At 37.5% G+C, this 17542-nt stretch overlaps 2 protein-coding genes across 5 annotated transcripts in view; both read right to left on the reverse strand.

Moving 5' to 3' along the window:
* Positions 1-61: 61 nt before the first annotated feature.
* Positions 62-2029, reverse strand: LOC117232825. The gene is given in 3 exon segments (XM_033492514.1): positions 62-110; positions 112-485; positions 745-2029. Coding segments are annotated over 3 exon segments (693 nt in total). The 5' UTR covers positions 1039-2029; the 3' UTR covers positions 62-85.
* Positions 2030-2650: 621 nt separating this feature from the next.
* LOC117232815 (peroxidase-like) overlaps positions 2651-17542 on the reverse strand; it is a 33294-nt gene continuing 18402 nt past the window's right edge. For 3 of the 4 annotated variants that reach the window (XM_033492495.1, XM_033492493.1, XM_033492492.1), the window contains exons 2-13: positions 17207-17350; positions 15786-16104; positions 13392-13609; positions 9311-9487; positions 8660-8856; positions 8403-8580; positions 7926-8268; positions 6684-6840; positions 6377-6550; positions 6005-6203; positions 5811-5916; positions 2651-5662 (exon numbers count right to left, since the gene is read on the reverse strand). In XM_033492495.1, coding sequence (XP_033348386.1) covers positions 5575-5662; positions 5811-5916; positions 6005-6203; positions 6377-6550; positions 6684-6840; positions 7926-8268; positions 8403-8580; positions 8660-8856; positions 9311-9487; positions 13392-13609; positions 15786-16104; positions 17207-17339 — 2289 coding nt within the window. In that variant the 5' untranslated portion in view covers positions 17340-17350 and the 3' untranslated portion in view covers positions 2651-5574. The remainder of the gene's footprint in view (positions 5663-5810; positions 5917-6004; positions 6204-6376; positions 6551-6683; positions 6841-7925; positions 8269-8402; positions 8581-8659; positions 8857-9310; positions 9488-13391; positions 13610-15785; positions 16105-17206; positions 17351-17542) is intronic. The other variant, XM_033492494.1, reaches the window with a different exon arrangement.

Consider the following 17542-nt stretch of genomic DNA (forward strand, 5'->3'; position numbering starts at 1 on the left):
CAATGCAAAATAATGTAGAAGATAAAAAAGTATTAGATAAATTTGTACATTTTTTATTCGAACTATCGTTACACTATTATCTAAATTACGGTAACAATGGCATTAGATGATTGTCTAAGTTGCGATACAGAATGTCTATTACCATCTTCGAAGTATGCTTCCATTATTAAATTAAAACATACGCGATCGATAATATTTTGCGCGACAGCGATTTCTTTCCGACTTCTGCCACTGTTTCGTAATTTATTCGCTATGTGTTCCCCGTAAACTAAAAATTCATCTCGTTCTGTACTAGTTTCTGTCTTTATACATTTTATAGTTTTCCTCTCATTGCCGATGTTCTTAACGCAATTTATTTTCGGTTTTGGAAATAGGAACTTGGATTTCTGAAGTGCCGTGAACATACCTGGATTTTCTCTGTAAATCGTTTTTACGGAGACAGAGTCGACGTTACTCGATAGTTCATCCTCTTGAACCTTGTCCTTCTATAAACAGCAATAATGGTATTCTATCTATTCTAGGAAGAAGAGGCTTGTGACGGAAGAGGAGTAGGAAGAAATAACGCATATTTTATTCTTGAAAAATTAAGCGAATTCCTTTATCTTTCTAGATACACACAAAAAGTAATTAATCGCATTAAAAATCCTTCGGAAAAATAAATATCCCCAAACGTTAAATTCTATTTATTCCTTCCTTACCTTTGTTTCGCAAAAATCAAACTAAGTAATTCTTAAATACACATACTTCAACATGTTGCAGTAGAAACAACAATGGTTTGTATCCGAACCACGTTGCTCTCCGATAGAATCCATTTTTGTTCAAATTCGATGATCTTTTGTGTTCTCTTCGGAACTGACACCTTAGATTGGCAATTTTTTTTTCCACTTCGCTGACGTTAATTTCGTATTTACTTGATAAATGCTCTATCGCGTCACTTTTTGCCTTTCGATCTCTATACTGTTCACTCTTTATATTACATAAACACCCTTTTAATTGCAGATCCTTGATAAACGATAAAACCTTTTTATTCGTCCACATGGTAAACTGTGTCCACAGATACTTCGTAAAATGGTGGACTGTTTGCCTAGATACTACGTGAAATTGGTGGACTGTTTCCGTAGATACCGAATGCAAATGGTAGACTCTTTTCGCATGTAGCCGGTCGCTATTCCCTTGCCCTGTACTTCCATCATAAACAAACCATTGTTTCAGTGACTGTGTACGGTTTACGAATTATACCCCTCCTGTATTTTATTCGTGCACGCATGTTCGTAGAAACTTTACAGCTAAGTCTGCCACACTGATGGGCGATGATTGTCCGCAGACGCGTATCGCAGCCAATCAGCGTCTGTCTATCAATGGATTTTCTACGAACAATAGATGCCGATTGGCTGAGACACGTAGTCTGCAGTTAGTTTTTCGTCGAGGTAGACTTAGGTTAAGGTTAAGCGACGAATCTCGTCTAGGCTTAAGCCTAGTCCTGATGGACAAACGATATTTTATCCCTAACCCGCATACATGGTTCGCGGACGTGTATGTGTACGCGTGTATGTACATCGTCCTGGCTGTCAACCTGCAATGTACGTAGACCGTTTACGGACAATGTGTGTTAGCCTAAACTGGATTTTATGAATAATTGTTTGCAGAATCCTTACAAACTGTTTACAGACTGTATCGATTTGTGGCGTCTAGGCTTGCGATAAAGTACCGTTGCTACTTTTAACGTCGAATTGCCAACGTAATATATATTCCGTTGTTTTAACAAAATAGTGGTATCCTTTGCTCAAAAGTAATGGTTTTCCGCGACTCGTATCTCGATATATTCCAATCTATGTATATTACAACATGTATATTCAGTCGCAATATATATTTTGTTGCTTTCAAAGATAGTGGTATCATTTGTACGAGAGTAATGATTATTCCATGAGTCATATTTCTCAATGGCTATATACCTATATGTGTATTACTAAATGTATATATTGTACGCATATGTAAGTATACGTCCGTGGAAAAATATCCATTCTGCTGATGCATGCAACACACGAATATGAGAATGATATAAAAAAGTATACAGGAAGAATGCAAGTAATAACAAAATATAAAAATACCGACACATTAGGATAAGATCTTTTATTTTCGAAATTTGCAATACGATTAATCCCGTTCTTAATCAATTCAAACTTTGAATCGTATTGAATTCCGTAAGTACAATTAATTCTAATTACGTACGAAACGTTCAACAATATTATTCTCTTCTTAATAACTAATCAGTCATACTCCGTATACTCCTAAAAGTACTTCAGTCGTTACAGTCATGCAAATCAACGTGAACGCTGAGCAGAGTTTCATTAAAATTCATTTTCGGTAACAATAAGCGTGATTAGGAGAAAAAAAGTTGCGAGCAAATTCGAAGAACGCGAGAGATTTGAAATGGCAGGCAATCGTTGTAAATATCAAGAGCTATGCGTATAATCTTCTCGTATAACATAATCGATATTCAACAATACCGGTGTTATCGGCTTGAGCGAAAGACTCTAGAGTAATTCAAACTCATCGACGAATGCTTTAAACCAAGATTTGTAAACAATGAATCTATCGATCTAAAAACGATACAGCCGTAAGAATTATCATGCGAAAAAAAAGGATGTAATTAAACTTTAGCTAATATATTATAGTAATATATTACTTAAAAAGTTTGATTACACGATATATTTCCTTAAAAGTATTATACAATATCCTAAATCTTATTTCACGATATGAGTAAAAATCTCGCACTACATAGTTAGAAGACATTGTGCACCAAGTGTATTGCTATTCTTTTGTAATTACAAAACGATCTTGCATTTTCTGTACTTTTGTTCCGCAACGCTTCGATCCTATCATAAACACGTTAAAACCCCTGAAACACTACTTCATCCAATACATCTAGTAGAAGAGTACTAGGTTATAATATCGATTATTCTCCCAGGACTTATTGCTCGTTCTGATTCTCACCTTTCCGTATTTTAATCAATCCAATTAAACTTACACCTATCATGTTACGATATCGCTCGTCGTCTTTTCCTTTCTTCCTATGTAAATGAGTGCGATGATTCGATTAATTTGAAATTATTGGAGTTGATATATTCGATCTGCTCTACGTCATTCCCTTAATATTCTATCGTGTTACTCCATCGTGGTATCACGTTATACTTCTATTTTTAGAGAGTTTGTTCGTTAAAAGTTTGAAGCATATGCAGGGGTAAATTAACCTTGACGCTGATAACACTATAAACGTCGGCCCTCGGAACGCTATAGGGGCACCAAGAGTCCTTATCAAGAAGAGTAGTAAACGAATAGAATTACATGAAGCACATTTGTTGCTATGCAAATAAACTGCGATAAAAATTTTAGCTTGGCTAAAACGATATTTGTCGAATATTCTTTTCACTCGAGTATTCGAATATTCCTACGTTTTCTAGAAACAACTGAATCCAACGAGGCTCTCTTACCACATGATACAATTCGCATCACATGATAGATTAGCCAAAGCGTGTCTAATAATCTGAATATTAATTTCCTATTGGTTTAACAAACATCACTTTAGCCAGGCAACACCTTTAAAAATTTGTATTTAGCTCAAGGGCTCCTAAACGATTGTTAGCTTCAGGCCCCCAAAGACTTAAATCCGCCACTGCATGCACGAATAGCTAGATATCGTACAATGTTTAGAAATGAAATAATGCTTTGCTAGCAAATATATGAACTTACCAAAAAGTATGATTCTTTGAGAGCTGGGAGTTTTTTGATGATGTAGTCGAACAATATGGAAATTATCTTATTTTTAATAAAGTAGCATTAGTTGCTACTAGTTAATTAATAGTGGAATTTAATCAATATTCTAATTAAAAGCCTAGTTCAAAAAATTGCTAATAAATAAACTGTTTTCGATATCGTGATAAAACGAAGAAAGAATATTTGATTTTATTTTCCAATAATTTCCATGATTGTATTAAGATTAATTACCTTTAATAATATATACGTTAAAATAAGAGTATATATGTAAAGTAGAAATATTACCTCATACTAAAAAAAATGCGGCCTCGAAGTATATATTCAGACTTTGAACTATTTTCTGATTGCAAATCGACTTGGACTTCTTAACGCCAGATCATTTAAAAAATAGAACGTCAAATCGCAATGGGTTCGAGTTTGGTAAACAGAAAAACTCGCTCATACATTCATTTGCATATCTCATAGAACATTCAAGATATCATGCCGCTCTGGTTTACAAAAATAAACTTCATCTGTAACGTTTGCATGTGAAAACATGCGAAAAAAGAACGATATAAAAGCCGAATTCCTGGCTTTTTTACTTTTTTATCATAAAGAGGGATAAATTGCAAAGAACCAACAAATAAAACACGAACGCAACAAATAAAGCACGAACTCATCGAACAGCCAGGAGCGGTTTACCATGACGCTAATGGCACTATATGCATCGGGACCTAGAACACTATCAGCTTGTCAAAAAGATCGATAAATGATTATTAGAATTATATAAAATACATTTGCTAGCGTGCAAAGAATGGAATAAAAATTTTCGCTTGTCCCGAATATTCGGATGCCCATCAAGCACTCGAGTTATAAAAGATCTTTGCGTTTTCTAAAATACGTGAAAAACAATCGGATCCGACGAGACTCGCTTACCATGTAACTTTTGAAACGCTGTTTTGGAGTGGCCATTGCAGTGTGCGTATTTCGATTAGTGCATACAAAGTCAATAATCACCGTCTAAACGAATATATTTTGACAGATTAGCCAAAGGATCTCTAGACATAAATATTAATTTTCTACTAGGTTAACAAACGTCGATCTAGCCAGGTTACACTTTCTCAAATTTGCTTTAGCACAGGAATCCTAACATAATTATTAGCTTCAAACCACTAAAAAGGGAATCAAATACGTCACTGCGAGCAGCATGATCTGTGAACATCCGTCGCTAAGAACCAAACATACTCGTAAGCGTAGGTTTAACAAGGTTAGCGTATCTACGACTTCTAGGTTTTTATGCGCGTGCATTCTCGTGTAATGATAGATAACTCCGTCCCACGTTATTCCTAAATTATTCTAAAACGCCTTGCCGTAAGATTTAAATGTCTATCTGAAATCTGAAGTCATCTCCCCTCTATCGAACGGCAGTTGTTTTTCTATTATTCTTTCCTCTCGATCGACTTCACATATCATAGCACAGCCTCCGTAGCGTGCCCACTTAATCGACTAGTCACGTCTATTTGATGCATCTTGTTTTACAGTATTGTTTATTTGTTTAATCAATTTTCACGTAGTGTGCATGCTACTAAATTGTCTTATTTCCCTTCATCGTGCCCGTTGTTCGATCGCACTGGTACACGCAGTTCTTCAGCAAAAACTCTCTGTCTCTTTTTCTTTGTCCCGATCGCGTTGATAACATCACATCGAGATTAGGATCATCAAGTCAGTCGCCGGCATTCTCTTGTGACCTCTATATTACGCCCGTCCCGCGATCCGGGCAAATCGATGCGGCAATGTGACCAGCCAATTAAGAGGGAAAGTTCAACGATAAGCCTTGGCTCTTTCTGCCCAGGCAAATAAGTCCACGCTGGGGATCGCTTCAAACATCGTACAGGATCTCAACTCGTTTCTGATGAAAAATGTAAAAAATGCATACGTTACTTGTTTGTCGAGCGTTGCACAAGCTAAACTCCAGACTTTGACAATATGTTATTCTTTTATGACACTATCCTGAACTCGTAAAATATACTTAGTAAAATAATTGGATATCAACTTACCCTGCTTGTGGTCGGAGGAATACATTCGGTTGCATTTCTGTGATGTTGTTACCATTATCGCAGAATATTCTTGCTAATGTTACATTGCGTATTTCTGCCAATTGTTCTGTAATGTAAATTTCAGCGCACTTAAAATTTGTCCTTTTATAATTATATTAAGCGTTAACGATGATTCTAGAAAAATGATTTCTTACCAACTGTGAAAGGTTGTGGCTGATTTGCAGAATCGTAGAAATATCTGTCGGTGCGACGAGTTCTGGAAAATTGTTCGGAGATCAAACAACGGAAAGTTACACCTAATAATCCGTCCTCCGTTGGTCTCTCAGCCATACCACCAATGATAAGATCAACGTCATCTGGATGGGCGTAAATTGTGCGCAATTTCTTCGTCATCTGTTAACAGAATAAACAACAAATGTTTAAAAAGTTCAAGTAATTTAGAAGTTGAAATATTTCTTCCTTGTTTTCTTCTTTTCCCAAAAGATTTTATATTTAGAAAAATTTCATTAAATTTCATTAAGATAACGAATATATATGAAGCGTAAAAATGTTGTTGGCATATTTACCTCCATTGGAATGTAGTCTAGGAAATCATCGAAGCTCTTCGCAGCTGGAAGGCCGCAATATTTGCGGTAATGATTATATCCGGGTAAACCGTGATCACGGCCACGCTGAATATCCAAGCTGATAGCATCTAAACCTAGGCTGTCCTGATTTGTAGCGAACAGTTTGCTTGTTACCTACAAAACACGAATAATTTGTTCTCATCGACTTCGTTTTGTACATTAAATTTTCAGCTTTGGATAGTTTATTTTTTATTATTTTAAAATCGATGGTTAGATCGACTAGACTAGAGGAAGAGCGCATACTCACGTCTTCAATTATGCTGATATCCATCTTCTGACTGGACTGAGTAGCCATACCACGCAGTAAACCATCGAATATTTCATGCGACTCGATTATATTTGGTTTATAAAAATATTCCGCCAATGAAACTGTTTTGTTGATCTGACGTTTATTGTCTGTTAAGCTGTAACATAAAACCGTAAATAAAACCGTTAATATGCTCGTTATGTCTTGACTCTGATAAAATATTATTAGATTAAGTATTTAATGTGTCCTTTTATCTCCAACTAGTTCCTTATCGTTAACTAGCTACGTTTTCTTGTATTCACCATTTTCTTGTATCTATGTATCTGTGCAATAAACAATATAATCGCTTAACGAGTAGGACGTAGATCCCGCTACATTAGAATAACTAACGATGTTCGACCGTTCGCGGAGACGCGATAGCGAAGAAACGCGCCAACGAGAGTCGTAAATTCCCGTTACGATTTGATAATCGATGCCACGAATTGGTCGATCCCCTATTCCAGTTAGGATAATAGAGGTGGTTGAATCGATGATAACACTTACATAACGAATTAAAACACGCCCTTAATTTCAACAACTTTGTAGGTGTAAGTAGTTACGCGTGGTGCGTGTAGATGTATTCTCAGCGAAGTGTATATAGTAAGTTAAACTGATGACTAATCAATGAACGGAAAACCGTCAAGAGATGGTGACTGATCTAAGTATGAAAAACCAGTGAAATTCGGTGACGATGTTGTCGCGGAGAAAAGTTCTTGATGGGTATGTCTAGCGTAGGGGACCATCGGATTCGTTGATGGCAATTTTGGACAGGAAAGTGAGGGCAACTGTCATTGCTTCTAATTGAATAAGAAAAATCAAATGAGGTACATTGCCCGTGGGTGATATTGTACATGGGAAAACCGCTTTCCCGTGTTTTCTCGGAATGAACAATAAATCTAACGAATACTTCAACTTAAAAGATACTTGTGTGGTTTGAAGGACTTTAACTATAAAAATGCGAAGATTTATGATAAAGTCCTTAAGATTATTGAGGAGCCGCAATCTGGCAGCCATCTCGGTCGAGGTATGAGAGGTATGTGGTTTGTGTAGAGAGTCATCAGACGTAACGAATGATGAAACCTTTCAATTTCTTAACCGAAGCATAATATTTGTTCTTGGATTCATGGATCTGAATAATATAATCGGCATCGTACGAATGACGATTACACATTCGATTCATTTTAAAATACAATATCGACTCACCTAATCTTTCCTTGTAACAAGGAATTCATAAAACGCAGAGCTGCTGTCGCGACTTCGTTACTGACTGCTGGCTCATCCTCGGAGTTGTAGTTACGGCTGTAGCTATTTCCAACGGCGAGACCAATCGCCCGAGTGTATCTCTTGCCCAGTAATATCGGCAGCCACTCTTTATACGTGATATGCTGAATTTCAGCAATTACTATACGCCTGGCTTCCTGATACAGCGTCTCATCTGACCAGTGAGGATTCAGCTCGGCGAGCTTTCTGGCGATTCTGTTGTGTTCACGGTGCCAGATAGTGTGTATCGCAGCCAGTTGTGGATGCGTATTTACACGATTATCACCTATAGCGAAGAAGTATTTTAGTAGTAGAAGTACTTTACAAAATATGTAGTTTCGTGACACGATCGATACTGATTGTACGAACGATTCGTTGTTATTTTTTATCGCAGATCGAATACAAAGTACGAATAATTACCAGAATCGTAACACCCATTCTTGCATTCTGAAGAGTTTTCAGCAATTGGCAAGAAATCGTGGTCGTTGCCCCTGTGAACGCGCAGCCGACCTCCTTCGAACTCACGAAGCTCGCGAGATTTCTTCAACGTAGAACCATAGATCGTAGAACCATCCAAGAAGTGACTCGCTTGATTCATCTATCATTGAAAATCACACTGTTGCATCTGGTACCTTCTAACGATTTATATACAGCATTTAATGGAAAAGTTAATTTACCTGTTCTATAGGTCCGAAAGTACAGTCTGACTTAAGGACCGGCAACGATCGCACGTAATTCATGCATCGTACGTAATGTTGGCCATAGACGGGATCTCGATCAGGTACTATAATCGCAGAACAATCAGGATGCATGTATCGAGGAGACAAGGCATTCCCGTCTGATCGACAGCATGAGATCGGTTTTCCCGACGATACTGTAAATAACAGTAAATCAAATGAGAACTTAAACGAATATTTTAGTTACAGTTATAGAAAATACATGCGTTTAGTCTGAGAGTTACAAATTTACCGTAACTAAGAATGTGTTGCAATTTTAAGATTAATAGAACATAATAGAATGGATATTAACATATAATACGTATTACGGTATTTTCAGTGCGGTATAAATTAATACATCGAGCTTATCGATTAATCTTATGTTAGTCTCGTTGATGCGAGGTACACCGCTTTGTAAATTTTTCCTACCGTTTTAAAACTCGATTTTCTAATCTTATTGAGCTACATGCTAGGTCTTAGGTCTTCATGCTCTTAAAATTACTTATGCACGAAGGAAATATTATTAAAATCTTCTTTCATCGTCTCTCGAATTTTATCATTTTTATCGTAATAAATATATTCTTCGTCTTAAATATCGTCTGAAACACTTACCCATCTTACGCATTGGAGTATACGAAATATCATTCGTGATAAATTGCGTCCATTGTACAACCGTCAACGTTCTGCTGACATCCGATTGATCGTTGGGTGTGGATAAAGCCACGCTTACGCTTCTAGCACCTGGCAGCGGCTTTCTCGTTTGTCCCATGCGTCTCGGTTCTTGAATTCCTGGTCGCCAAATGAAGCATTAGCCTCGCGTTTTTTCTCGCGATATGTCGTCAAATCGGAGTAATACCACAGTTACGTTTCGCAAAATGATGTTCGAATCTACCAACCGGCACCGATATCGTATAAATTTGCTCGTTTCTGAACGGTATCGATCGACGAACAACGAAGCCGAAACGATGAAATAGTTGCATTCGAGACATTACGATTACTCCGATTTCGACAAGGTTTTGCATGTGAGCTTCGCCTATGCATGTGAAAATAGTGTTCGTACAGCGCGAGAGCGAGAGACTGATTCGCGACTGGTTTAACAATGCCTGATTCTGTATACCGAAATCGAGCTTTCAAATCCCTGCATACGAGAATCCCAAGCCTAACCGCGCCTATAAAACCTGCCTCAACTTGCGACCAATTCGTCAGAGACCAATCAGTAGATGACATCATGGAGTCTTCTGTCTACCGATCTATTCAACGATAATTGCTTTTCAACCGCGAACCGTTTCACCAAAATGTTCGTTTTTTTCTTCGTTTTCGTTATCACGCACGTCCCAGCAGCCCTGATTGATCTCTGGATCTACTAAGATGCGGCAGCTCTCGCGCTGCAGAGCAGCAGTACAAAATACTTGTCTTCTACTTATTTTGCTCGACATGACGTTCTGATGCGTTATCGACGAAAACACGCGCGCTGAGAACGAATTAAAAAAGAGAAACCGGCTCACATTCGATTCTCTGTTACGACTACTGATTCTTTAGTTTTGCTTATTTATTGTTCTTAGAACGATCACGTCGAGAACGCTCGCAGAAGGAATCAAGTGACTTATCTAGGTGATAGGCTGATGAAGGTGCCCAAGTGAGAAAATCAAACTGGGAGCGATCGTCTCAACGTCCTATCGTGCATTCTGTATACCGCGTATCTCTTAGCTCTTTGATGTGCGATACATCGTGTCCATATTCTTTACGTCTTTGGATAAAAACTTTGATAAATACCAAGATCGTCAACGATACGTTCAATATACTACGTTTCACCCTATCACAAGATCCTAGAACCGCGAATGACTCCCAATTCTCATTCGCTTGTCTCGGACACCTTTAACGAGACCCGTATACCGCAATCAACAGAAAATATTTGAACTAGTGTTACAATAATAAATATGATACATTATTAGGTATATCCGAATTAGATTACATACACATTCTACTGCTGGATAGAATCTCCCGACCGGGGCACCCTATTGTAGGCAGTATTATTCACTGCTACACTCAGGCATTTTATGCTCTATGTGCCTTATCGCACAACAACTGTAATGCAAATCACAGAATATAATTTGTTAAGCCAATCGACGAACGTTTTTTTTTTTTTTTCTGTTTTCCATCCATTAGCGCCCAGGGATCAGAGAGTGTGTTCGTTTTCATATTTACATATACACAAATGAGATATAATATATAGATTCTTTAAGCTTTGCTTTGCGTCTGTCATCTGTGTGATAAATATGTATGGGTGTATGATTTTCCTGTTTCGTTGTTTGTGATCGTATATAATTGTGCAAGGTGTCATTGTGAGGACTAGGTGGGTTAGTGGGTCGAGGCTGGTAACTCGCGTGCACCACCACGCAATTTGTAACGATTTCCAGTCGTCAACAGGAAACGGTCGCCCGTTTTCCTTCGTTTCATCACAGAGTTTACCAATTTTTCGACTTTGCTCGACATCAACGGCCGACGAATGAAAGGAAGAGTTTTGAGAATGCAACGAACATGAGATGCGATGATACCATTCTACGTGTATCCTTGGTAAATGTAACGTGTCTTGTCTAAAAAGCGAGCAATTATGCAAGAAGCCTGTTTGGAACCGAAGTATAGTGACAGTCCTGCGGTCGATTGAAATTCAATTAATTGTGGCGGAATTTTTAATTCGCCCTAAGAATTATGTAAGAAGTCCAGTGTAATGTCCAAGGTGTCCTAGAATTATCATCGTAAAATTAATCAAAATTACTTATATGGAAATATAAGAGCAACGTCCTTGAATTATTCTGCAGAAACGCGTAACGGCGAAGGTTCGAGTACAGCGAAGCGAGATGCACAAGGTACTTCGCGTGTTTATACCACGTACGTCTCTCGTCTCTTCTTGGTAAGCCTCGAGAATTTATCGTATTACCGTTCCTGTTCGTGCTATTTTATTAGACGTTTATACTACCGTGTCCCGACCGAAAATAGGGAAAATAACGAAGTTTACCACGCTACGCGAAATGTTCAATATTGTAACGAATATCACAAAAGCGTAGACCTTTGGAAGAAGGAATTCTTTAGAAATTCTCGTACGCTTTGTACGTAGGTTAACGCGTTCCAGAAATATGAGGTCACGCTCCGACTTTACCTCAAGTTTTGACTACTCTTCTTCTTCTAACAACACGCATACAAGCTACCTCCCTTAGACATATAGATATCGCTAACGATACGACAAATGTTTCAGACAGAAGCTAAACGAGTTTACAATAATTTTTGCTAAATTAAAAATTTAAAATTAGAATAATAGTTGCGTGGAGAATATACAACGACATTGTGCACGCGTAAAAGAAACTTTACTCGAGTGTAACAGCCAAAATTGTAAGTTTCCGTACATTTTTTGTCTACACGAATAAAAGAATCAGTCGTTGAAAGCTTCATTAATCCAAAGTATAATTTTCTTCGCAAATTCTACCGAAACAGCGATTTTTGTCCGTAAAATATTCAGTTTCCGAACGCATTTGCAGAAAACAGTTTGCTCGGCAGAAATTGCTTGAAGCGAAGGGTTCGCGCGTAATCTTTTATTGCTTTCTTGCAGTATCGTGCAATTTGTCAACGTTATATGTATATGTTGATAACTACCAAAGTACCGAACATACAATTTGTGTATTATTGCACGATATTTCTAATTTGTTTATACGTATGACTGTACCGATGTAAACCGAAAGTCAAGTCGATAGGCAGACAGAAATAAAGATATACCAAAACATTTCTAGGACACCATGTACACGTTCCAGCGTTACAGCCAAATTGCACAGTTTCGTCTTCTTCATGGACGTTCGTAAAGACGATCAGATATGCGGCACGTGCACAGGGACCGATACATCCCACGACGCAACAGATGAAAGTGATACATTCCGCAAGACGAAAGATGAAAATGCCACATTTCGCAAACACAAAAGATGAAAACGACACATCCCACGTCGCAAGATGCGTGTCCAGCTTATATAATATGTATACTTGGCTAACTGCATCTCGCATTTATGCAGACAAATACTACTCCGTTTCGTTGGTAAGTTTAATGGAAGCGACTGCGCATCGCGTACCATTGGAAAACGTGGTGGAAAGTATTCTTGGATCGTCGGCCGTTTCGACGCATACCAGATACAAAATGAGATCGTTTCTCGAAGAATCTACCACGAGAAATCCGGCAACGAGAAGAAACGATCACATAGATAGACGACAGAGGAATCAGGACGGATGCGTGAGAGGAGAAGAAGGAAGCGCCAAGCGACCAGAGGCTGCAAATAATTGTACCATTATTATTCCACACAAATAGGCCACGAAACACGGTATGGTGAAGCCAAAATATATCTCGAACTGTTCTTTTGTCTATTTCCGTTTATCTCGTCCGTTCGAAAGCCCGAGCAGCGTACGAATGTTAAAGACAAGAGAAAAGGACGCGTCTCGCGCTAATAACCGAAATCGTGAGAGCCAATCGAAAAACCGACGATTTAAACAGGGCCGACGTAACAATTCGAACGTAGCGGCGATCGCGATCGTACGAAATTCTCGCGACTTTCCATCGCACAAAATGGGGACTATGTATAACGAAATATGATAGACAAGTCCTTCTATTTTTTTTTTCTTTCTCTATTGATAGTCACATGGTAGGAAAAATCCTTACCATCAAAATATTGGGGGAAGAGAATTCTGGTGTACGCGGTCATCGCACTACCCCAGCTTGGATTTTCGACGTTGTTGCAAGCACCGTCGATGCTTCGGTACTTGGCCGTGAGATCGCAAATCGGGTGTCGCAACGTCGGACAAGCTGAGTCCAACGGAGTCCCCTGAAGCGACAGCGTTGATATGTAACGAGCGCAATCATCTTTCTCCAAACCAAATCTGTAACAAACGCCAGTTGTTTCTTATAAATATATTAAGTACGCGGTAGTAGAATGTGGACAGACGTCCACGGACTTGTTTACTATCCGTCATAATAACATGCTATTAAACCAGATATTATCATCTATAATTTATAGAATGCTTAAGGTATTACCATTATTGATCTTTGCAATAAGACAGACAACGTTCTATCGAAGATTTCGTACTTCAGAGGTATGTTGTGGTAATATTCAGACGAATTCTTGCGAGCTTAATATTATAACGATACGTAATACATTAACCCTTTGCGATCCTACGTCGAGCCAACTTCGATATTCTATTTCGTTCGATTTTAATTATAATTTAACATAGAGAGCGAACCCTTAATCCTTACGTGTCGTGAATTAACTAGACAATTGAGGCAAAACTTGAAATGCAATTTGGATCACAAAGGGGTAAAGACGTGTAAATTACTACATTAAAGATAGTTCTTCACTCACAAGAATTGGATTCACTCGGCGAGAATAAGTTTTAAACTTTATATCAGAGTACATCGAATATCTTAATCGATATAGCATGTGACAATTTTCTTGCAAACTAATAATGTTGATTGTAAAAAGGCCAAGGTATTTAACCCCTGCTTGAATTCTCCCGTTAATGTGACGTTCAAGTACATAGAGATTTACTTGAAACGTTTCATATTACATGGAATAAAAATAGAAATAAATTTTTGTTGGCAACTCCCATTTTCATATTTTTCTTGAATTGCAAATAAATCTCCTCTCGTTCGTTGCATTCAAAGAAAATATGTTTAAGGACAAAATTACACCTGCGTCTTCTTAAAATCAATGTTCACATTAATATGCATCGTATAAAGATCAGCGATGTTAGGTGAATTTACAATAATAAGATTAAAAGTGCACGAAAAATTGAGAGAAAGGTGAATGTTCTGCTGATATTCAAATTAAAAAGTATTTGCAGTCATAGCTATTCCAATTCTCTTTAAAGATGAAGAATGGACTGCTGTTGGGAGTTCAGAAGATGGTTTCAATTGGTTTGTTCGTTCAAAACCATCTTCTGATATCTCGACAGTAAACAACGTTCCAAATGATCTTTTTATTGTGCAAAAAGGCATTCTTATTAATCCAACGTTGCAAGCAGAGTATCAAAATAAAATAAGACTCGGATTAATAGTTTAATTGCAAATACAACGAGAACTTTCGTTAGAAGACCAAGCGATAAACGATACAAATTTACAAGTATTTTGTTAATAGTTTTCAATAGAAAAATTGTAGCGAGATATTTAAATCTAAATTCTTCGATTGTACTAAGAAGAATTCATATCTTTAGCTTTTACACCACTTGGTATTGCACCGTTTCGATAGTAATAGAAATTACGATAGTAATACTTGATTTGATCGTATTATGACGTGAAAATACGATACAGGAAGATACAATGTTATTTATTTACTCGGACTATGTAACTAAAATAAAAAATTATTTTAAGATATCCCACTGGACTTATTTCGATCTCAGACTATGGTGTATAGAATATGTTATGTTTACTTTGCATCCCAGATAATGGGTATGTATTCAATGAAATGAAATGCAAACAATTACCGTACACAGATAGCAGAGTAAAATTCAATATTCGATAAACCATTGTATACCATACGTATATACCAAGTGTTCAAACAGTACGAAACCATTTTCCTTCTAAAAATAGTCTTCCTTTTGCACAATTTCCTCCTTTTTCCAGATAATATAGCAAATACAGTGATTCTTTACGAAGGAAATCCACTTTAACGAAAGGTTCAGCGTTGAAAAGTAAGGAGCAGCGGATATAATGGCTGAAGGCAAAAAATAAGTTTAACGTGTTTGAAAAAATTCAGAGATTGAAACAGCGATATAAAATTTCAGCTCCAGCTAAACGTCCTACGCAACCACTTGACCCGAACCTCGTTCGGAAAATCTCCGGAAGATCGACTCGTCGTGGTCCTACCTTTCAAACTGCCAAAGGCCTCGACTGATCGGTAGACACTGAACGAGGGCAAAGCCGTGATTTATTTAGAGGGAACGTTTCAAACACTTTTCAACGCTGAATTCATGCACAAGTGGTCTTTCACCAGTAACGAAACATCCTGCGGAGTCGTAACAGTCAATCGAAAGGAGTTTTGACCTAAGAGGTGTATGTTACCTGCGACAGTTCTGATGAAGGAGATAGGACGAAGCTTTCATCGCCACAATGGCGTCGAGGCCTCTCTCGAAAGCATCCTCGGAAGGATATGAATCAAGGAATTGTTTTCCAGCCGGCGTGTGAGCCATCAATTCGACGCCAGCATTCGCGATATTCCTTTCGAGGGTGCTCATACGATCGATCAAGCTTTGCGCGAAAGTGATCGAGTTGTTCAAGACCGCCTCGTCAATGTGAGGGTAACGTCGATTATGGAAACGACCTGTGTCTACGACGCCGCCCTCGTAAGGGTCGTTCGACATCGGCAAACCTGAAAGGATACCTTTAAAAACGTCGGTGAAATGGGTTCAGTCAATTCAACTGTGTTGGTCGCGACTTAACGGGTTGAAGCTTTAATTTAAGATGCAAGATTATCAACGAATTTCTTATCGAATACACGTAAGGAGGAAAAGTACATTATATATTTCTCCTGTGTTTTTTCTTTTTCTGCAGAATTTTGCAAATATAATAAACTACGTAGGTGTAATCGTTAGAAGAGGCTGTTTATGTTCTGATAATATTTACGTGTGGCATGATCGTGTATCTTCTTTTTTGTAATCGTGAAGAGATCTAATGTAGAAGATACGAACGGTACAGAAAGAATTATTTGTTGATAAAATATTGTATTACATAAAAAAGATTGGAATAACGAAGTTGAGTAATCTTTAATTTTTCAAAGGTTTTCCAAATAATTAACATTTAGACGTATAGACTATAGAACACGTATAAATTGATCTCCTGACGTAACTTTTATATATAGACTCGATGGAATCTCAAAACTGTAGAACACGGATATAATTTACTGTGATTATTGCGTTCATTATATATTTGTTTAGAAATAGAGTAGAAGGATAGAATCGTTATTTGTTAAAATGCTTATAAATTTATTTTAAAAAGAAAGTTCATTAAAACCAATAAAAAGCGTTGCAACTGCTCGATAATAGTAACTTCGTAAATGCATATTAAAACACCATAGGTAGTTTTATATAAGAAAAATTATGAAGACAATGGTTAAAAATGTTTAAGTATTAAATTTAATGTACGTTGAACTAAACATTTGTCTGTAATAAGTGATCTTACCTAAAAATCAAATATTTGATCAAACAGCAATAGCTGTAAAATTATTAAATACAACTCTGTACTTATGTTTCGATAATGTTTAAAAAATGCAATTCACAACAGCATTGATCAATTTTGTTAAAATATATTTACAAGGCATTCGCCTATGGGCTTAGGTGGGCTCTAAGTATAGTCGTACTGTTCGACGTTGGCGATAATCGAGGACAAAATTCACCACCGAAGGTATTGGTTACTCGATCAGAGGATCAAAATTTTCTTCGTCGACGAAAAGAACAAAAGGTAGAAAAAAACTGTGGGCGACCTACCTGTGTAACTGGCAAGGTAGTTCTGCACAGACATCGGCAATTTATAGGCACCGATCGCGTGCGAATTCCCAAGGAATCCCATGGTTTGCAGAGAGACCCAAAGAATCGCCAAGGTAGCCACGGAACCCGCCATTAGTCCTCCAGCTGCACAGAACCAAACGATCTTTCGTTATTTATTTGCTGCAAAAACTTCTTGACCGATGATTCAACGCATATACGATCGTATTTACAAAACTAACTGAAAACACTGCTTTTTTTTTATTGCGAAAATACGTTGCAAAATGGTCAGTCGAGTAATTTCGTGCAACAGGGTGTTTACATTTAGACCAATAAATC

Source organism: Bombus vosnesenskii, unplaced genomic scaffold (genome assembly GCF_011952255.1).
Source record: "Bombus vosnesenskii isolate JDL3184/JDL3185 unplaced genomic scaffold, Bvos_JDL3184-5_v1.1 scf7180000013293, whole genome shotgun sequence".
Classification (NCBI taxonomy): domain Eukaryota; kingdom Metazoa; phylum Arthropoda; class Insecta; order Hymenoptera; family Apidae; genus Bombus; species Bombus vosnesenskii.